The sequence below is a fragment of the Motacilla alba genome, chromosome 1A (assembly GCF_015832195.1).
Source record: "Motacilla alba alba isolate MOTALB_02 chromosome 1A, Motacilla_alba_V1.0_pri, whole genome shotgun sequence".
Lineage (NCBI taxonomy): Eukaryota > Metazoa > Chordata > Aves > Passeriformes > Motacillidae > Motacilla > Motacilla alba.
The window spans coordinates 57,174,035-57,196,587 of NC_052031.1; the positions used below are offsets into that span (position 1 = coordinate 57,174,035).

General features: G+C 44.9%; 1 protein-coding gene across 8 annotated transcripts in view; it reads left to right on the forward strand.

Annotated features, from left to right (window-relative positions):
- The window catches only part of ITPR2 (inositol 1,4,5-trisphosphate receptor type 2), a 243,926-nt gene extending 221,659 nt beyond the window's left edge, over positions 1 to 22,267 (forward strand). For 7 of the 8 annotated variants that reach the window (XM_038154646.1, XM_038154647.1, XM_038154648.1 and 4 more), the window contains 2 exons: positions 17,901 to 18,062; positions 19,290 to 22,267. In XM_038154646.1, coding sequence (XP_038010574.1) covers positions 17,901 to 18,062; positions 19,290 to 19,376 — 249 coding nt within the window. In that variant the 3' untranslated portion in view covers positions 19,377 to 22,267. The other variant, XM_038154651.1, reaches the window with a different exon arrangement.
- The last annotated feature ends 286 nt before the right edge of the window (positions 22,268 to 22,553 follow it).

Consider the following 22,553-nt stretch of genomic DNA (forward strand, 5'->3'; position numbering starts at 1 on the left):
TGGCTTTTGTCATAAGGACAGATAAGCTGATTCAGACTCTGACAGCCTGAAAGCTGTGTGACCATCCTTGTGATGCTGGGAGAGGTGACCAAGTCCCAGGCAAGACAGCACATCCTGGTTAGGATCTGGCAAAAAAGAGACTTGAAATTAACCTTTTACAAGGGACTTGCCAATGGAATTGACTCATTGCTGAAAAAGGCTTGTTGGGACTGTGTGGGATTGCAGGAAATATTTATAAATATGGGTGGTTGGGATAGCAGGGCAGTCTCAGGACCTCTTTGAAAAGGACAAGGTGGAATGAGATTTTATATTTCATACTATGCAGAATATGGCTCAAAAAACTCTGTGAATCATACTCCTGGAAGAACTCTCTTCATTCTAATTGTTTTTGTTATGATCAGGAATACCTTCTATGGTTGCTTCTGTAGCTTTAATGGATTCTGTGGAATTTAATGGAATTCTGTGTTTTCACAGCCAAATCACTTAAGGAGAACTTCTACCCAAATCCAGTCTTCAAGTCCTTCAGTACTCATAGGTCAAAATTTTGGAGTATGCTGCAGTAACTTTAATAGAAAGTAGAGTTTAGCTCCAGGTGTCATCCTCACTGTCCCTACAACTGCAGTAAGAAACCAATTATTATTTACATTTGCCTACTCCTGTCTTACAAAGTATTGCAAAAAGTAACATTGGAATAATGATCAGTATTAACTAAGCACCAGGAAAAACATCTACAATTTCCGATAGTCCTTTTCTCTATTGCCTACCCTCGTCAGAGCCCAAAAATATGACTGTCTACTTTGTGACTCTCAGTCTTCTCTATGTATCATTAGTCCAGCAAACAGTGCAGCATCTGGTTGGAAGGTTGCTGATAGCACAACAGATAAAAAAAAAACAGGAATACTGTGGTTTCCTTGTTTTAGAATGTTATTTGAAAGACCGGATGCCAAAATGGATGGGAGTTATTTACACATCATTGTTCACTTCTCCAGTTTTTCAGCTCAAGAAGGAGAAAGAAACATGTGGGTGATGTTGTACGCACCCCTCACTCAAATGCAAGATCCTTGCAGAGTTCCAAGTTCACTTGTATTTCTGTTCCAGGGGTGGTTTGCTCCAAGACATTCTCATTATCTTGTATGTCTCTGGCCTCAGATGACCTTGGGGTAGAGCACTTCTTTTACTTTCTTGCTCTGGACTGTGGCCATTGTCTCTGCAAACTCCCGGTGTTCCCTGTGATTTTGATTTTCCCAGAAGCTCTGTGTTTGTTTCAGTGCTTAGCATACTGCTCTGCGCAGTGATTGAAATAGTCAGGAGCTATCCAGCTTTCATAAAGAAAGGTATTAATTTTTCTCGTTTTTTTTTCTTTTTAGAAAAAAGCATCAAGCATAAAATGTATTCTAAAGCAACATGCAGTTTATACACCTCAAGCTTTATGGAGATGTTGGTGGGAATAAAGCACGTCAGCTCTTCCAGTGCTGCCCTTTCTTCTTGTACACTATCTTTTATCAGTTATTGGGTGAAATATTAATGAATATTAAAGCAGGGCAGTAGGTTTTATTATTTGTTTGCTCTCCAGGCCTCTTTTATGAAGTCAGACAGGTATTCTACAATTTCCAAAGAGACAGAAACTTTGAAAAGCTGGCTGCATGCCTTGTGTTTGCACTGAGAACCTGCATGAATTGATTCCCTATTAAACTTTCATTCCTGTAGAAAAACCCTGTTTATCTGACCTATTTGACCAGAAACACCATCCCTAGCAAACCCAGAGATGCACATAACTTGTATTACGTTGATACAGCAATCTTTAAATATTCCTTGTGTCCATTTGTCAGAGGAGACAGTTTAGTGTGGTAACTGAACCAATGAAGGTTAATGTCCAAACTTTTATACTTCTCTTTTCAGAGGTGTAATTTGTACACACATATTTCACCCAAGCCTTGGTAGCTGTAAATAGATATATGGAGGTGAAAAAAAGAGGACATGATTAGTTACTGAATTTTTTGCAGCTCAACAGAGATATGAATTAGCCTATGATTTGCACCTCCATTCATTTGCAAACATAAAAGGCTATTGGCTTAGCAGTTCAATTAGTTATTTTTCCCTTTGAAAGAATGAAAGACTTCAGCAAACGAAGCCCTGAAACTTTCATTCTCACGTGCTCTATCCACAGTTCTCAGCAAGTTTTGTAATGGCTTTTATCAGCATTAGTGCTACCTGTCATAACTACATAATTACAGCACCTAATTATATTATTACTTATTTACCCTAGTTATGTAATTGGATGTAATTGTGCAATTATGTAACTCCTCAGTCAGCTGAAAAATGCTCTAAAACCAGCCTATGCGCCTAAGAGTAAAGGATACTGCAGTGAATTGGACATCTCTTCAAAAGCAAGGCAATCTTTGCTGGGAAATTACAGGTTCCTTTCTCCATTATGGTCATTGAGACCATGAACCTTTTATTCCCATCAATGTGGCAGGGAGGAAGCAGTACAGATAGGCTGAGCAACACCAGTCTGAAATTCTGAACAATTGTCTTCTGATTCAGTTTTTTTAAAAGCACTTATGTCACACAGCAATGACCTGGCATTGGCCACGTGACAAAATATTTTAACTGTTTTATTTTAAATATTTTGGAGGGGTCAGCTTTTTTTCATTATTATTTTTCTTTTAAATTGTTGAATAAAAGAAATATTTAACCATGTCATGAGGAAAAATGCATTCCCCTTTTGAAACATTCTGATTGTTTGGTTTGCTGTTTTTAAATACTGAAGTTTTGAAAATTCAGCTGAATTTAGTGCTTCTTTGAGCTGGTGTTGTTGTTTCTGTTCTTCCTATCTCCAAGCTCATGGTTTTGCCTTCTTTTTCTATTAGATACCCAGAAGTGGGTGTTAGATTGAAAAGCAGCGCTGGGAATAATGCCAAATGAGCCATTGAGAAGCCTCACAATAGTTGTCATTCTGCCCATGCTGTGTGCTGGGCAGCGCCAGCCCTTTTCCCTCAGCACCCTCCTCTCTCCTACCTCGCTGCTCTGCCTTTTGCCGTGTTCCCACCTCGGGAGGGGAGGTGTGATGTGAGCCATGGCAGCTCCTGGCTGCTCCTAGGGGTCAGGTCGTGGCCAGAGTTGCTCCATGAGGCTGTGCCCCCCCCCGGTACAGGAGCAGGGCGAGGGGACAAGCTCCCTCCTGGAGCCAGGGCTGCTTGCGTACAGCCCCTGGCACACCTTGCAAAGGGGATTTTCTTCATCTTAGCCAGCCCCAGCAGATGTGGCCGAGTGTCAAAACAGCCAAGGTGTGAGCCAAGAGCACCTACAGAACCCAACAGCTGTGGGTCAGGAGGCTGCCTGTCCATCCCCTCACACCCTGGGGGAGGTTGCTCCAGGGTTGCTCCGTGAGCAAAAGGCATTTCACCGATGCCAGACCATGGTGTGCTCCCCTGATGTCTGACAGACTCAGTGGCCATCCCCGAGCAAGCCACGTGGAGCTTCTAGGGGAGGCAGCTCCAAGGGAAATTCAGGCAAGAGAGGCGGAGACAGTGAAAAAGTGCTGTACAGAAAGGGGAAGGGCATGCTGACAGCATGGGGGTTTGTGGAACAAGCTGTTCTTTACTGCTGTCGATTTTTGTCAAAGAATGTAATAAAATTATATGTACTAAGAGGGCTGTTGACCTCTGCTCTTAAAATAAAGCTTCTTTGCAGAAAGAAGAAAAAAAGTTCTGACATCCAAAATTCTTCTATTGTGTTATCCATCACCCTTTTGAATTTTGGAGGTAAAATTTTCTCTGCTAGTTCTGTAGATATTACATTCACGGATCACAAAACACCGTATGGGTAGAGAGAATGACCTAAAGCAGGGAAATGTCAATCCAAAGTAGCATGAATGCTGCAGAATGGGCACTTGGGATCTTGGGAAGACACTTCCTGTGCTTTTCACATGCACTTTGGTGATTTCATCCCAGACAACTCCAGGAGTTTCCTCCTCCAGATGTCCACCAGACCCTTCTGCCGCAGTGAGAGCAGGGGGGGGAGGACCAGGGACATGTTTGTTCACTCCTGAGCTGCTGCAGTTCACAGCCTAGAGTACTAATGTGAAAATTGATGGCCACTGAAGTCATGCCAGTCTGAACTGCACTAGTTGAGGAGAGGACACGGCTCTGGTTCTGCTGCCTCTGGATAGGTGGGATAATATCAGCAGGGAGAAAGGGCACCAGCTATTTGGAGGGACCCCTTCAGCTGCTGCAGCTGAATCTGACAGGGATGGTGAGCTGCTGCTCTTAAACTGGTTCATTATAAATAAACTGGTTTTTTTAAGGCTTCTTCATTATCATTAATTCCAGTTCAGCATGAACTTTCTGATCTGACAACTCACAGGCTTGAAAACCCTTACAGGACTTGGGCACAGAAATGTTGTGCTGGAGTGGAGCATGGAGTTTATAGCTTTTGGGAAGTTAATAATGCTCCCATTGTTAGGGCTGGGTTATTTTACTTTTTAAGACTGGCTTTGCTCCAAAAACTAGTAGATTTTATCTAAGGGAAACTTGCAAGTATGAGATGTATGTACATATCATTAAGCAATGCAACTTTTTCTTAATTACTTTTAAAAGGCTGATATGATGCATGTCACGTTATGAGTAATTACTTACCATGGCAGTAACACCAAGAGCGCAAAAGCCAGCTGCTAAATAAGATCTGAGGTCTCTGACAAGGGCTTATTTCCTAGGAAATGCAGTGTTGGTTTTGTCTGCAGTTGGGTTTTCATAAAATAAGCAATTAAAGAAATACACCTAAATAGATGATTTACAGCTCCCATTTTTCTGTTGTGCTCAAAATTGGAGAGCAAGTGAGAATGGAACTCTGTTTCCTTCCACTTGGGCATGGGCCCTGTGGGGAGTCCAGGGCTTTGGATTAGGTGCATCAGGTCCCAGAGAAAATCTTTCTTCTGCATCAAGGCCTGCCCCAAATCCACAGAGGACCTCAGAGTTGATTACTATTGAGTGATACAGTCACTAAAATTGAGCCACCCTCAGATATCCGAGTATTAGCCAGGTTTTACATGGACAGGATAAATTGAGGCACTGTTCTTTCTGCCGCTAGGTATTGAGTTATTTTTCTATTGTTGCTTTTCTTGTTCCTCAAAAATAAATCTCATTTCTGTGGGAAGACCACTGCTATTTTTGCTTCTCTGTACAATTTGCCTCTATGCTATTATCTCATTAAATTGCTGAACACCTCCCTCTCCACTTCATAAAATAAGCAATCACAGTAACATGCCTAATTAGCTGCTTTCTTGCTCATTTGTGTTTCTCCAAGCATGAAGTTAACATCACGTGAGGACTTTGCATCTTTGCGCAAAGCTCCTGTTCTTCAAAAGAGCTGAGCATCTTCTTTTATACTTGAAGGATTCTGCATCTTCCAGCAATGGGCTCTTTGGCCTGCCATAAATAATTTAATTGGCCTGCTTGGCTCAGTGATGCATGAGACATGGGTAAATAAAGGAAAAGGTGGGCTTCATTTGGTCCCTCCTTGCAAAAGCTTGAGGTTTCAGTGAGTTTATGTTTAACACATCCTTTTCAGACAGGCAAAATTAATTATCCTGCTGCTGCTTGAACAGGAAGCCATGGATCTGATCCTGCCTCCTTAGAAATGATGTCATCTCCTGGAGCGGGAGAGAGCTTGGTGTCCAGGGCGGTGCTGCAGCACAGGCAGGTTTTCTGTGTGCAGTGAGGGGATGGTGATGACCTTTGTCCCCCAACTGATTTGGGGAGGGAATGGCCATGGCACAGAACCCTTGTCTCTGCTCAGCCCCTCACATTTTTGTTAACTTCTAAAGCACCAACACAATCCTGTCCATTTCCTTCTTTCCTTTAAAATCACTTCTATGGACACAGCTGTGATATAATTTCAAGTTAACAGAGCAGAGCATAAAACTCCTCAAAAGTATATTCATTGATATTTGGGCTTTTTTTCCCCCTGAGATCCAGAATCAGCAGTTTGATGCTACCCAGACCTAGTCTTTTTGGCCCCTGTGATATTGTGGCTCACTTTTAAGCTTAGCTTGATTTCAAGATTTGGCCACCTGTCTGTTTAGGCTTCAAAGATTTTGCGGCAAAGATGGGTTCTGCCTTGATAATACAGTCTAGTCACAGCCTCCTTGTCCTCCTTCCAACTTTTACTTGTTAAATTTGCAAATTAAAATAAATGAGCTGAGTTGGGTTCCTGTTCATTTGCTTGCTGCTGGCCTTAAAAATTCAAGGAAGGGTCTGGACATGAGGCTGTGTTCCTTGAAACTTGCACATCCCCAGGAGCAGGGAGGGGAGGTGTTCCAGCTGGAGCGCCCCGAGCAGAGCAGTGCTGCTGGCAGGACACGGGCTGCAGTTCCCTGCTGGAATCCACCCTCGCCTCAACCTGCCAGAGACTGGAGCTGTTAACTTTCCAGGCAGCCTGCAAAAGCCATCTTTTATCCCTTTGTTAAAGAAGCCTGTGGCTTGAGATGGATCTGTGTGTGGGCAGACCTTTAGTCTGTGATTCCAAGTGGTGGAAAGGCTTTCCAAGGCACTGCATAGGCACCTACTGTTGCGCTTAAAATCCTGGCAGTGACAGAGCCCTGATTCTCCTGGGACTGGCAGCACAGGGCTTTGCCAGTGAAAGCTGGACCTTAACTGGGATCACTGTTAGTGATAAGAAGTTGAACCCCAGAGGAATAGTGTGATGAGCAGATCTTGAAACGTGTCAACTGAATTAATTTGATTTTGCTCAATGGGAGAAGCAACAGACACAAAACACTTCAGTGCTATTTGAGAATATTATTGCAACATTTGAAAACAATTACTGGTCTTTGTATTACAGTGGTACTGAGCCTCTGGCTGCTTGAATGGGAAAGAGACTGAAAAATTGTCTATGGCCAAGACAGATAACTGCAGATGCTGAGGAAGGGAAGGACAGCGGGGTTCCCCAAAGACATGAGGGCAGTCAGTAAAAGAACAGAGAGGTGAATATATTGCCTTGCTAGGAACTACATTTAAAAGTAAATAGGCCTGAAGTTGTTGGGACTCAAAACATAGCAGTGAGATTCTGCAAGATGCAAACCAGGGAAAGGCTACAGAAAAAATTCAGTTCTGCTTCTGACCTCTCACAATGCAGAGGCAGCAAGATTTGAGGGGATTTAGTACAACATTGGCTTGAGCTTGATTTACAAGGTGCTGCAGATATGATGAAGTTACTTGTTTGCTGAATCCATCATGGAAGGAAAAATTCACTGGCCCATATTACTCTGCATGGATAAGTTTCTGAATTTGTGTAACTTTGGTCTCATTGTGCTATTTATCTTTTGGGATCAGCTTTATGAGATTTGTGTCAGGCTTTTCTATTTGGTTGCAAGGCTGCTTTGCAGAGTCTTCTCTCTTGTTTGTATGGTGGATGTGTGTATGATAAAAAGCTAAGATTGCATCATCTTTAATAAAAGCAAAGATGTATAGCCTAAAGAAATCAGATTAGTTGTAGAGAAAGAAATCAATCAGGTTGGCAAATTGCTTCTGTGGGACAAGGTGCAAAATGTTTGTTTCATACAGTATTTATTGAACAAATTTGTTGAGAAGATGGTTAAAAATGCTCTACAAGAAAAAAAAGATGAACCATTTTGTTCAATTTAAATGGCATTGATGTATTTTTTACATCATGAATTCTTGCAATATTACCAACAACAATCCCTGATAAAGTACTTTGCACAATTGCCTCACAGGGCATTTTGAGATAAAAGTATATATCGGAGATTGTAAAGTGGCTGCATCCAATTTATATATAATGGAACCCACTACAGCCATCCTCCAAAATTCAATAGATCGGGAATCACATTACACTTCTGTGAGTTTGGGGTAGTAGGAGCTCTAAAGAGCCTCCAAAACAAACAGGCAGCTTTAAATCATATTTAATGAACCCTGTGTATTTTATGCACATGTGATTACAATGTTTTGTTTCTGTTTTTCATTTTGCTGGTGATGGGGAAGGAAAATCCTAAGTTCAGGCCTGTGAAACTGATCATCTGCTTGTTCTCAAGCAAAAATTCAGTTTAACTGGACACAGCAAACCATTTAAAATGCTGAAAAAAAAAAACAAAACTGAAAAAAAACCAAAAAAGAAAAAGCAGATCTGTACAGAGAATCCATAATATTTCCTAGCAAAAGCACTAAATGAAAATGCAGTATGGGCAGATAAAGGGTCATGCAGTACCATGGTGGTTTTTCTTTTATTCATCTATGCCTGCAGCCTTGAAAACAACCCACAGTAGACACAAACCTGAACAAGTAGACGGCCCAGTTTTGCTGTTTCCCACATATTTCCTGAAGGGAATAAAAGCACAAGTGGATAGGTGGCACCTTGTGTGCTGCAGCCAGACCTGCCATGAGGCCAATCCTTGGCCATTGTGCCTGCATGGGCAAGGAGCTGTTCTTGCTGTGCAGAGGAAGCCACTGACAAGCATTTGAGCAGAGCAAGGGATCAGAGAGCAGGTTGATAGTGTTCAAGCCCATAGGGCTGGAAGGTGGCCATTGCTTGGTGTTGTTTTCTCAAGAGATGCTTCATAGAGGAACTTAGATCTTAATCCTCTCCTCTGAGTGGTACTCAAGTATGTGCATTTATGATCTTCCAGGTCTTTTCCAACCTTAATGTTTCCATGATTTTGTGCATGATTGTATCATTGCTTAAAAATCTCTTCTGTGTGGTGGTAGTCAATAATTCTTATTATATTTCAAAGAAAGTGTTATTCTTTCAGTTGTCCTTTCATACTGCCCCATGTGCAAAATACATCAGAATGAAAATGGGCCTGAAGCAGGAACATTCAGATCAGGACTCAAAATGCCTCTGCTCTGGCAGCATCCTAAACCAGAACAATTGCACTGCCATCAGCAGAGCTCTGCCTGTGTAAAGCTGAGAACAAGGTCAAGTCCTGAGCCTCTGAAAAACGAGTCTCCAGCTGAGTCTTTGTATTTCCCAAATATTCCGTTGCACCAAATTGAAGCTAAAGCCAGGAAATGGACAGTACTTGCAAAACACAAGGTGACAGGACCAGAAAATTAAAGTTAAATGTGAAAAAATCCCCAAAACATAAATTTCAGCACAAATGCTCCCGAATCCTGTGCTTCAAAAGCTAGGAAGCAGAGGTCATGGCTTGGAGTTTACCATGGAGTTAGACCTTGATCCATTGGGTCAAACCAGGCATATTGACAAAAGCAGGTCCAAATTTGTGGTGTCCTCACCAGCTGGTTGGTCCATATGTGTCTAAGGAGGAGACATCATCTGTGGCCTGGTACTGCAGGGGATGTTTACATTGCAGTGGGATTGATGCCACTGGCTTTTGTCTAGAGATCAGCATCTGGAGTGTGCTGCTGGTGTGTTTTGTGAAGGAAAATCAATATTAAAAGAGGATTGGGAGAAGGGGGGCTCCAGCTTGCTGGTGCAAGCAGTGTGGGAGTGGAAAAGACAAGGGGCCAGAGAGGCATCGGAATTCTGGTCACTCTAAACAAAGCCAACGGGAAGCAGCGACGCTGCTGCCGGGCTCGGCGGGGTCCTGGCCCACAAACCAAGCATGAACTCACTGAAATGTTGTGGGGAGCAGCAGGGGAAGCAGAGGAGGGAGGAGCAGGTTAGAGTTGGAAGCATTTTGGTGGCGGAGCTGAGGCTGCACGGGCAGCTCAGCCCCTCTGCTGTGCTAGGACTGCCCCAGTGGCACTGGGAGAGCTGAGCCTGTGGGGTTCCACAGCAGCACCCCGGGCACACCCAGCTGGGAGGGCACAGACAGAGACCTGCCACATTCCCCTGCACACAGGCTGTCCTGGCATTGTGCTGAGCTTCCCACACCAAGACAGCTGGAGCTGAGCCAGTGCCTCCCAGGCTGCCATTACAAGGTCCTTTCTTTAAGGACATGTGCGCTTAATGTCAGAATATTGAAACCATACCCACGTGAACAAAGTTAGTAAGCCAGTGATTCATTGCTGTTTCAAACCTCTATCTAGCCACAGTAAATTTCTGCTCAGTAGTGACAGTCTGTGTCCACATGCAGGCTATGATTTACAGTTCTGTGTTTTGTATCAACAACATCTGTTTAACAAAAGATGAAAAAAAAAGCCAAGAACATTTTTCTAACCTCTGTACCAGATGTTTCGTTATGCACAAGATCCAGGGATTATATCAGAAATAATTAATTATTTTAAATAAATGATCTGAAGTGTTTTTCCTAAAGTATGTCTCATAACCACTAACAACATGAAAACATAGGAATGTGGAAAAATAAACTCATGTTTTACACAAATTTATAATTGTATGTATTTTAAGGGCGCAGATATTATGGACCATATCCTAGCTTTTGATGGTAGTGTTGGGATTCTTGAATATTTGCACAGGACAGTATCAATTATCAGGGTTATGAGAAAGATAAAATGGCAGAGAGCAATTGATACAGCAGAAGAAAGCAACAGCTCAGAAATGTGCCATGGGGAAGGGACGACACCAGAAGCAAAGGTGTCTTCAAGGAGAGCAGTGCTGGGGTGGGACACAAGCTGGGGCTCTCCAAGCACGCTGGAGCTGTGCCCTGGCTCTCTCGTGATCCCCTGTGGTCCCTGCACACCTGCAGATCCCTGGGTCTTACCTGGACAGTGGCTGGAATGTGCCATCTCAGAGACAAAGCTGCTTAATTTGGTTTCTGCTTGCCACCTTCCAAGGCAGAGTTACTGAAATGGGATCTCTCCCTTTGTGGCTGCTGCAGCCGGGGTCAGGGTGGCCTTTTCCTGTCCAGGGACAGGCTGTGACTCACAGAACTGCTGTCAGCACGTGGCTTGCCCACAACAGCAGTGTGAGAGCACATTCAAACTTATGGAAAAAAATTACTTTCATTATTATTTCCATCTTTTGGAGGTAAATGCAAAGTCCCTTAGGTGTGTTTGATAAGCAGAAATATTTTGGTGCTTGTTCTTTACAGAGCTTAAATTTGAGTGTCTAAACTGCCCCAGAGGGCGTCAGAGAAAATTCTTTGCAATTTGGGGTTTATTATCATTCCTCACCATAATTTTTGCAGGGGTATCATAAGTGGGAATGCTGATACAGAAACACTGAGACATTTATAACTGCCTGGCCTGGATATCAGTCTTGAAGAACTCCCAATTACTCAGAATTACAGTGATAGATTCTGGTGTAGCCCTCAAAAACATTCAGCCAAGTTAAAATGGAAGTAAATGCATCAATGACACTGCTAAAGCAGACTGTGGGTATGTGTTGTGGTTTCAACCTTCTTTCAGGGGGTAACAGGTTTTTCTGTTTTTCTGTGAGCTGTGGGAACTGTAGCACATATCAATCCAGTGCAGACCCAGCCAAACCTATTAGTTCTCTTGTTACATAAAGATTTATCTGTAATTGTCAAGGTTTATTTTTATTTTCTTTGAATTACTGTTCTGGATGCATATAGATGCATAACAATTCCTAATTTCCCTCTCTATATTCTTGTACAGCACAGATTGCTTATCAAAATACAGTCTTAACGTTAAAGTGTCAAACAGGATTTGCAGAAAGCTATTTAGGTTTGTAGTTTAGGATGAACATTTATCAAATTGTGGATTAGCTGAATCATGCACTGAACCAAATTATTATTGTCTGTGATTAAATCACAAAGTGGTTATTGCCCTGTGTCATCTAAAGCACACAATAGCTTAAATCTTGAAAATCCCTTTTTAAGGTGGCTATAGGAGCTACATAACGCTGGACTTTTAGGACCAGACTCTGTCCCTAGACAAAAAAAAAAAAAAAGCTTTCAAAAGGTCATTTGGACTGATCTCTCTCTGCTTATATGGGCAGCACACTAGGAAGAGAATGGATGGATTTATTTGCATTTCAGACATACAGAATTGTTCTCAGTAAATAGATCTCTTTGTATGTGGTGCTAAAGTATTTATTCAAGGTGCTGGCCCAGAAAAGGGGAGTGAAGTGTTCCTTCTCATGCCTGAAAGGGCAGGGGCTGCCTGCTGGAGAGCACTGATGCCCAGTTTGTTTGCCCTCATGCTGAGGGCACTGAGGACTGGCAGTGCCACTTCTCAGCCCTGGAGGCCATGGGATGACCAGCAGGGTCTCTCCTCAGCACCAGTGCACCAGAATTTTGCCAACCCAAAGGAGCACTTGAGGGGCAACAGTCTTTCTAAAGAGGCTCAGTCTTCCGAAAGCTGTCGGAGATTTTTTTGGGGGCTGCTGCTGTGGTTGCTGCCTGCCAACAAAGATGTGTTCCAGGACAGCCCAGCACAGCACATGAAGGTGCTGGTAGCAAACCTTCCTGGTGATTGATGCCCACGCTCCTCTTGTGCACCCTTCAGCAACCATCTAGATGAGGAGCAAGAGGGCTTCCAGCACCCCTGTTTTCTCAGCCTTGCTGTTGGGGCACAGCCCTCCTGATGACAGCCTTGCTGAGTCACCGAGGAAAGAAGGATCCTTGCAGAATTGTGGGCTGGGAGACACAGAGGCTGCTCCCCTGCCCTGGTGCATGCAGCAGGGCAGGTCACAGCCCAGGAAAAGTAATGAGCAGTAATCACCACTTTTCCTGGTGAACAGATAGGAGGCAAATCCTGAAAGGGCTTGTTTTCATGTTGCAGCAAGGAGTCACGGGGTGGAAAGGGCTGAGAGTCGCTGCATTAGAGCATGCTGGAGAAATGAGTCTGGCACAGCTGACGGCAGCGTGGCCCTCGCAGCCCCTGGCAGTTGCACCGGCTGAAAGTCTGCATTAGGCTGCCTTTGCTCCTCTACTTCATCCCTCTTGTCCTACTCTTTGACCTATTTTCTCTCACTGTTATCTAGTAATCTATTTCTTAAAGGCTCAGCCCAGTCTTTCCTGCTGGTTGCAGCTGATCCACCTCGCTGCTAGCCTGTGAAACCAGCACCTCCTAAAGAAACATCTCTCTGCCAATTACTCCAAAAGCATGGATTCAGCTCAGCGTGAGAGCTTGATTGAAGCCAGTTGGCTGCGCCAACAGGACAGGGATGGCTCAAGAGAGGCTTAGTACCAAGTTTGGAAACTCTAAACAGATTTCTTCAGTCTTTCCTCCATCCATGCTCAACTGGAGCCAGCAAAGTCAGAAAAATAGCAATATTTTACCTAAGGGAGGACTTATCCCACAGCTCTGCCATGCCCCTGGAAAGCCCACAGAAGGGAAGGAGAGAGTTGCACGGAAAACTGCAGGAGGCAGACGCAGACTTCTGCTCTGAGCCTGCCTTTCTGAGACAGAGGGTTTGAGGTTTTCCAGCGAGCTTGAGGAGCAAATCCTAAGCCCTGTGATTTCTCAGGCATGTGCCCTTGCCCTGGGCACCTCGAGTATGTGCACCCAGAGCACTGCACAGAGGCCCGGCCCTGGGGCAGGTGTGCCTGTGGCTGGAGCATCGCGAGCCAAGGGGGAGGACGGAGGAGGCGAGCACGCTGGATCACCACACCAAATGTCTGCTCTGCTCGTGTGCAGTCTCTCTGGCCCACAGCCTTTTGGCTCGCCCCACCTGCCTTTTTTCCCTTTTTTTTCCCCTTTCCCCCAGCTGAACTGGCAGAGAGGAGGTTGCAGCTCCTTTCAGTCCCTGCAGCTTTCCTGTCTGGCTGACGCTGTGCCCTGGACACAGATGTCTGCTTAAATATGGATCCTGCGAGGCACAAGTTACGCTTGCGGGAAGAGTGTGGAGAGGGAAGACGCTGTGATCCGTAGGTGGGCTGTGAATTGCTGCCGTCCTGTGCAAGAGTGAAATAACAATAACAACTAACATTATACTGCCTTAAACAGTGGTTGTTTAGAAAGAAGATTTCGGTACATTTTCACAATTAATTATTTATCCAGGCAGCTACTTCGTTTAAAAGCATCCCGTCTACATAGCTCACCCTCTGTGAGCTCATTAATGCTCGAGCTGTGTCACCTCAGGCTAACCTGGTGGCTGTTGATTGAGTCCCGTGACAGCTGTTTGCAGAGGTTTGCCCTGCTCCCTGCCAGCAGCCTGCCTTCCTCCTCCAAATTGCCTCTCCATTCCAGGCAGGGTTCAAATTTCTGAGTGAACACTATCCTGGGCAAAATGGTTGGATTTCTAAGAGCAATAGGTAAGGCATGACAGATAACATCCTGCACACCCCCAGGAGTGCTCCTGCATGTTACAGCTTGAAGGTGTTGGTCAAGGTGAACCCTGCACCGAGCCCATAAACGTTTAAGTCCCAGAACAAATGTTTGGGGGTGTACAAACATGTTAATGACCTCCAGTTAATTGGCAGTCAATTACCTTGAAGTAAAAATAGCTTTCTCATTGCTGAGCAGTCACAAGAGCGTATGTTCCCCTATGAGCACTGAAATTTTTGGCTAAGGAGCCTTGTCCAACTTGTCTTCTGGATCCCGGCAGGTCTGTTATCAAAAGTTTGTTGTCCCCAGCACCAACTGCTGTTTGTTTTTGGTAGAGACTCAGCAAACAGAGCTGTCTGCCAAAGCTAATTTTTACACTGCCCTTTAATAAAGTTCTGCAGTTCATAATGCAATGAAAAAGTAAGATCATACTGACTGGCAAAAGCGTGCAATTCAGCAAGCGAAAGTACCTGCTGTGTGCACTATAAAGGAACTATCAGTGAAAGCTAGGTAAGTATTTTTAACCTAAAGACAGCTTGGCAGGTTATAATGTGTCTCCTACCAAATTTCGAATCTTTCTGATCCTTTGCATGACAAAAATACACAGCTGGACTGATTTCATCAGATGTGTATTGCAGCTGAGAACAAGAGGCCTGCACCTAACACAGCTCTTGGTACTCAAGTAGGACCTGTGGGCAGATGTTTGACCTGTTGCCTCTCTGCCACCTACAAAAGTCAGCAGCATCTTTTCAGGAGGTCTCCAGTCCATGCAAACCATCAGCTTCTCTTAGAACTTGGATCAAGTCCTTGACAATACTTTGGGAAAAAAAAGGCCCAGATTTTCCTGATATGTAATGAAACCACACCTGGGTTTCATTCCTGGAAGAGATTGTCACAGCATTTCTAGGAAGGCAATAACTGGGCACACGTGAGTCTGTCACTGAAGTCCCGTGACTCTGGGGCTTGTGGTGGCCGAGATGAGCTGGCACGTGGTGCAGGGTGGTTCCAGCTGCAGAGCCACATCTGCTCCATGTGCTCCACAGTGTCGTGTGGCAGCGAGTGAGGTACTAGCTGCCTGTGCCATCCCTGTCTCCAGCTGCTCCTGGCCATCCCTCTCTCCAGGCAGTGTAATGTCGTGCCGAGAGGAGGGAAGCAGGTGACACTGGGAGCCTCAGGACAGCCAGGGTATCTGGCACCTGTACAGATTCCTCTGGATGCTGCAGTGTGGTGCAGGGTCAGTCCACAAAAATCTTTCCAAAGCAGCCGGAGGTCTCTGCCTTGTGTCCTGGAGGAGTGAGGGAGTGGCAGACGGAAAAAACAAAACTAGCAAAGTGCATTTCACAATCCTGGCAGCAGTACTCGGCAAACAGAGGAGCCACAATGATGGAGTCTCAGATTGCTCTCCCTGTGCAGCCTGGCTTTAGGAACTTTGGTGTTGTTGTGAGGCTTGAAAGGGCTCCTGTTCCCTCTGCTGGCTCCTATGGCCTTGCATTTGGTATCCTCAGGTGTTTCAAGCAGGAGGAGCTGTAATGAGTGCAGATACCAGAGCTTTCCAGGAAACATTCAGGTACAAGTGCAGCTCTGTTCACTGTAGCTGCCTTGAATTAAAGTTCTGTGCCTGTAGTGGCAGACAAATTTGCTGGCAAACATTTTGAAAAAAAAAAAAAAAGAAAAAGGCATCAATCCAGAAAGGCACTGTGCACAAACTAAGCTTAGTATAAGTGAGTACACCTGTGCTCGACACCAGGCACGTGATGAATGCTCTGCTACATCCTAGCCAAAATAAATTTAAAATGAATATCGGCGTGTACTGGTGGAAGCTGAATGTTGGTCTTGTAAGCAGGACCGCATGTGGCAGAAACAGGATCCTCCGGCTCCGCGTGTCAGCTGGGGATATCCACAGGAGAGAGGGTCACGTGTGCTCCTCTCAAGCTCACCAGCAGAGCTGGTGAAAACAGGTTTTGATTTGAATGAGTTATGACCCATTGAAAATGGCATCATGTGTAACCACAGTAAATTGTCATAATGAGATCACGAGGCTCGAGAAGTGAGCGGCGAGCAAAGAGGCTGCGTTCCACCGGCGCCCATGGCTGCCAGCCCGGGGCTGCAAGATGCAACCCGGGGACATGCTCCTGCTCCCTAGGCATCTTTGGTAATTTAGGGACAGGACCAGGGGTTGCATAGTCAGACAAAAACTCATTGGAAGTTTTGAGTTAAAAAGAAGAAAAAAAGCTAAAATTCATACAGCTTTGCATTTAGTCTTATCCAGAGTAACAGAGGGGACTGGGCTAACACAAAGAGTGGACAAACATGAGTACTGTTAGTGCTGCCATGCTCACTCAGGCTTAGCCTAGCTGTTTCTAAATCATGCTGCTGTAGGAGGGGAGGGTTTGGTGATCAGGACAGAGCACTACAGAGGTGAAAGGAAGTCCTCCTGGAAGCATGATAAAGCCTTGGTGTATCCCAGGTTCACAGCTCTGCCGGACCAGACCTCCTGGACCCTGCTCAGGCATGGCTGCCCTGGGCTGCCCAGCTGTAAATGCTGCAGAATCATCACTGCCCTCTCTATTTTCATTGGAAAAATAGAGGCAAAGTCTAAGACTATGATCAGTTTGATGGACTTAAATCTTTACCAAATACCTGGACAAGATAAGTAGCAGAGCTCCTGCCTTCCAGGTGTCTTGTGGGGGGACTTTGGCAAGAGCTCCTTTCTGTTCCTCCCGACACAGTGCTATTTGCGTGGGGCCATTCACAGCTCAGGGGACTGGAAGAAACACACTCATTCTGCTTCTCTTCTCAAGTTATCAAGTGCACGTGGCGCAGCCACATCCTCCCGCTGCCCGCGAGGTGCAGGGCAGAGGTATGTGTGCATGCTGCCCACTGCAGGACCTGCTCTGTTCCCTTGGTCTCAGGGCAAAGCAGGTTGCTTTCCACGTGGCTGCCACTCCTCCTAGTCTAGTCTTGCACCCTTCTGTCTCCTCTGTCTGTTAAGCACACAAATATCTGTGCCCCTGAGCCATGGAGACAATTCGGGCTCGTGCGGATACACAGCACCTTCCTGACTCATGTTGACTGTTTACAGTGGTTTGGTCATGGCTGAATTCATAGTCTGAGTCCATGGACAAAGAAACACCCAGCTCAGTGCTGTTCCAGGCAGTGCAGGTTAGCCCTTGGCTCCGGGGTTGTGCTTGCATTTATCCAAGATGCGCAGTCTGAACAGCACATTGAAGCCTAAGCCATTCCCAGGACCCCACATCTCCAGTTGTGGACAGCTGGCTCCAGGTTCTTCTGCTCTTCCAGTAGAAGTGCTTGAGGCTGATCTGGAAGGCTCTTGTCTTGTTTTCCTGGTGCTGCCTTGCTGACATTGCTGCAAGGACAGCCGAAATAGATGGAGACCAGCCAAGGTGAAGAGACAGAGGGGAAATGTGTCCCTGCATACATTTAAGAACAAAGCACGGGGAGCACTGAGGATTTCCTGGTGTACCAGAGGAGTCTTCCCAGTGAGGGCATTTCTGCCTGCCAGAGCTACGGGTGAATGTGCCAGCACTGCCCACACTGCAGTACAGGTGCAGCTGTGGGGAGCCCAGATTTTCCAGTTGGTACCTTCTCTGTAGCTAATGAGAACCAAGAATAAAACTGCTTGTTTGAAATACTTTCTGAATTTACTGCTTTAGCTCACTTGCTATGTGTCACCCACTGAGCAAAAGTCCTTCTGAGCTTTCATTCTCTAGTCTCAGCTTAGTAGCCCTGCATAAACCCCTACTAACGTGCCTTATTTTTCTAATACCCATGTAGGAGAAGAATTTGGACTGGTTCCCTCGGATGAGAGCCATGTCTCTGGTTAGCAATGAAGGCGACAGTGAGCAAAATGAAATCAGGAACCTGCAGGAGAGGCTGGAGTCAACCATGAGCCTTGTGAAGCAGCTTTCTAGTCAGCTGGCTGAGCTCAAGGAGCAGGTAAGTGCCCTGTGTGGGTAGCAAAGTGAGCACGTGTGGGTGAAGGTCCTGCCTTCCACCAAGTCGAAGTCAGGACAGTGTTACAAAAGAGACTTTTGTCTCAGGAAGGTTTTATCTTTCCCTCCAGCAAGCTTTCTGGGTAGATACACTGATAAGGGTTTGGAGTGAAATTATACTCTGTTAGCAACAGCAGAGCTCAGGTAAGGAGAAAACTCTGGAGGGGAATTAGTCATTAAATGCTCCTGGTGAGTGTGCAAGGACAGAGGGGAACTGCAGAAGGGATGAGGGGCTGCATAACCCAGCAGTGAAAGCAATGTAGTGTCAGAAATAGCTGCATACTGATGGGAGCCTGGAGGGAAAAAAGCCTTCTGTGTCCAGCCCTTGGGTTTTTCCCCCCTTTGAGAACATCAACAGTGCCCTTGTGAAAACAATTTGCAGAGCCTGTTGCTTTGCTTGTGTCGCCCTTGTGCTGGTGCCCCTCCTGCAGCTCCCTCTGCTCTCCCGTACCGAGCACAAGCGGCTGGCCTCCCTTAAAGCCTCCCTTAAAGCCCTGCTCCTGCCCACACCGCCTGCCTGGTGTGTTTGGTCTCCCATCAAAAGGCCAGCTCCTTTTGTGCTACAGGTGCTGGTCACCTCTGCTTTGCTCGTTACAGTTTCAGAAAAGCATCTGTGTGTTTTCTTTATGGGAAGCCCTTCAGTGGCATCAACAGAGTTATCTAATTATTCCCCTTCAAATACCTCCTTAAAGCTTTTCCCTGTAAAAAACCCAACAAAGGTTTAGGCTGGATGTGCTGAGACCATTGCTCATTGTGCTTACCCACAACATCCTGGTGGGATTTTTTTCATCCCCTTCTGGCTGAATCTGTTCTCTCCTGGCTTAAATTTAAGCTCTGTGTGGCTGGGGCCATCTTTTCGTTCTGTGATTCTACAGCACCAAGTGCAAATGCTGACCCTCTGCAGGGCTACACAGCACAATAGCAGCACAAATAATACTCTGTAAGACCTGCCGGGGGATAAGAATCATGTACAAATGAGAATAAAATGTCCATACTTTGCAGGAAACAGATCTCCCACTTCAAAGACATCCCTTACTTGTAATTTTCTATGCTGTAGAAAAGAATTCCACTCCCTGTTGTTTTGCTTATATGTATCTTGCTCTGTGACTGCTAAATAATAGTAAAAAGAAAAAAAAATCTCAACTCGTCTCTCTCTGCCTTTCCACCTTAGATGACAGAACAAAGGAAGAATAAGCAGAGGCTGGGCTTTCTTGGATCAAACACACCCCATGTGAATCATCACATGCCACCACCCTGATACCACGGGGAGAAGCCGTGACTAGCCTTTCATCAGTATTCCTGCTTTATTATAGAATAAAAAACTGAGATTGAGAGGAGTGAACAGTGCCTATTGTTACAAAGTTAAAAACAACCAAGTGCCAAGATGTTAAGTGGTTTAGCTCTGGGAACAATTTGTAGCTGTTTTTCATGGTTGAGAGGGACCACAACCTAGAATGTGAGCGATACAAGGCAGCTCGTTTGTATTCCCTGCCTGGCCCGGCTGGGCTGCGCTCAGCTCCGGCTCTGGGGCTGGCTGGGACGGAGGCCGGGACAGAGGCTGGGGCAGAGGCTGGGGCAGAGGCTGGGACAGAGGCTGGGACAGCGCTTGGACACATCCTGGGAGCCCCTTTCTCCCCAGAGCGCCAGGAGAACAGAGCTGAGCAGAAGGAGAGGTGTTTATTGAGGCAAGCACGACAGCCTGGCTCAGAATCAATAGGTCGTCTCTAGCTCACTTGCCAAATAGCAACATTAGTCATATTTGCTTGGCATTTACTATTTTTTAATTACTGAAAATATGTCATTCCGTAAGCGGTGATGTTGCTTCAAGTAAATTCTACTAGGAGGGAAAGGGGAGAAACCTCAAAAGACTGGAGGAAGGAAAAAAAAAAAAAAGGAAAAAATTGAAAAAGTTGCAAAGAGAAACATTAACGCTTTTGAATTTTAGCTGTCACCATGCAATTTCTTATTTATAACATGGAGCACAATGGATCTACAGCTGTGGGAATGTTATGCACATAATACTGACAACATAACTGGAAGTGATTTTATTCTCCTGGCTTCAGATGTTCTCGATTAATGTGGCCGTGAGGTTTCACATACCGAGAAGTTAAACTGTGTTTTAAATTCAAGTTCCAATGGAGGATTCAGGGGGGAAAAAATTATGCCTGTAGTTTGAAGCGTGTATGGGATTTTATTTTAAAACAAAAGCTTAGAAATGTCTTTCTGTACAGAACTGTAATGGTGCCATTACGTTCCATAAACTCATCTTCAGCAAAAGTCGACTTGAGTAAATAAACACCAAATTCTGCACACCTTTCCTCTGAGCTAAAGATCTTGGGTTGATGGTTTTGCCAGCCATTCCTGCTTCCAGCGGTCTGCAGGGAAGCCTGGTGGGGAACAGGGGGGCAACATCAGAGACGCTCCTTCCAGCTCTCAGCCTACAAAAGGCAGCAGCTAAGTCACCAGTGCAGGTTTCTGCTCTATCCTGTATTTCTTGGGATGTCTTGAAAGAAAAGTTAAAGGGTTTCCACAGAGCCCTAAGGGGCTCTTGTCTTTTAGGAAAAAAATTGAGGGGCACAAATGGGAGTTGTGTCTTCAGTTCACTTTCATTTTCAGTGGGTATTTGGTTACCAGATTGTCTAACATTTGAAAATACACCTCTTGTTACATGGAGTCACTTATTAAACCAAAATATTTTTGCAATGATTTGCCCCTTTAAAATTGTCATTTTGTTATAAAAGCCATTCTGATTCAAAGGAAAAAATATTATTGCTGTTAATATTTTCCAGTTTCTTCCTAGAGAAATGCTGTTGTCCTGGTTAAGGCACTATTCAAACCAACAGGCCTAGAGTGAAGGGAAGGAAGGAATATTTCACTCTCTTTATCCCAAATTCAGACCAGTTCTTGAAGCTACTTTTTTTTTTTTTTCTTATTTTTTTGTGACAGTGATGTGGCTGAGATAAAAGTAATATATTGTAGCAATATATTTATATCTTCTACCACTAAAACATCTCCCATTGGCTTCAATTGCGTCCTTCAAAAATAGTGTAGAAATCAGAGGTTTGTGGAAGAAGATTTTACTTGAAGAAAATCTCTTTCTGTTGGCCTTAGTCCAGAGAGTGCCCTGGTTGTGAGAGGTGATGGCCAAAGGAGTTGCCCACAAACATAAAGTCAGCAGTAAGTTGGTAGGGACTCAGACCCTGTTGCTGTATTAATTCAAATTAGTTCATATAGTTAATCAGATCTACTCACAGCTTCTGTTGCAACAGCAATTTCTTCTTTCTCACAAGTGTGGTTCTAAAACACAAAGCACAGTTCAATTAGAAGTTAAACTCTCATTATTTATTGGGGGGTGCGTGGTTGACTAGTACTGGAATTTCTTGTTTTCACTCAGAAAAAGCAGCTGCACATCAAGGGAGGCTTCTTCTGCTGGAGCTGGAAGAACTTGAGGCTGGATGGGTTTGTGCCCCAAGCTCAGGGCTGCAGGTGGGTGCTGCTGGTGCTCCCTCTGGCTCACACCCCAGACCACATCCCCTCAGGCTCAGGAACCTGGCTCCTCCTCTCAGAAGGGAGAGTTACAGCATCAAAATCAGAGAACAGATGCTGGTTCACCTTGGCCACCATGCCTTTCTGCTGTTCATAGCTTCCCAGAGAGACCTCCGTAATCAGAGACAGTAGGTGATGCTACTTGCACAGACTGTAAATATATTTCACTGAGAATTTCGACATCTTTGTTGTTTCTGTCAAAACTTAGGCCCTGCCCTGCTCTCATGCATGTGAGCAATCTGTACACTCACACGTGGTAAGGCAAACAGGAGGCTCCTTGCACGGATAATGGTTGCAGGGCCAGGCCCCAAGACTTAAAGATTGTGAAATATCCCCATGAATGAGTTTATAACAAAAATAATTGTTTTATACATATATTTATGTGTATATCTTTGTTAATTGCAGCTGGGGTAACCTCTTCCTAGGCAAGTATCATTTACCTTACCTATTTATATGAAATGATTGCAATGAAGTTAGAACATCTAAGAGCTTTTAATGCCTTAGAGAGATTTATAAATTATAAGCTCCTTGACAGTTAAAATCTACTTAAGTAAATGTGTCCATTGCTGCTGAATGTAACTTTTAATAAAATGTGTCATTTTATATATGTCTGTCTCATTCTTGGTGCTAAGGCTGGGGGGAAATGTGTGTTCTGATTTGGGAAGAGCAGGCTGAGTGGGGGACCAGGCTGTGGGTGTGCACCCATTTCTTCAGCCCTGAACGGATGGAGGCTGAATGCAGTAAGGAAAGCAAGAATTTGTATTATTTCAGGCACAGATTGCTCCATCCAGGATGATGGATCCAGGCATGCCGCTTTTCCCAGAGGTTGGGTGGCAGCTGGCTGTAGGATTTGCTGGAGTGCTTTGTTGAGGCCAGGGGAGCCCTGGGT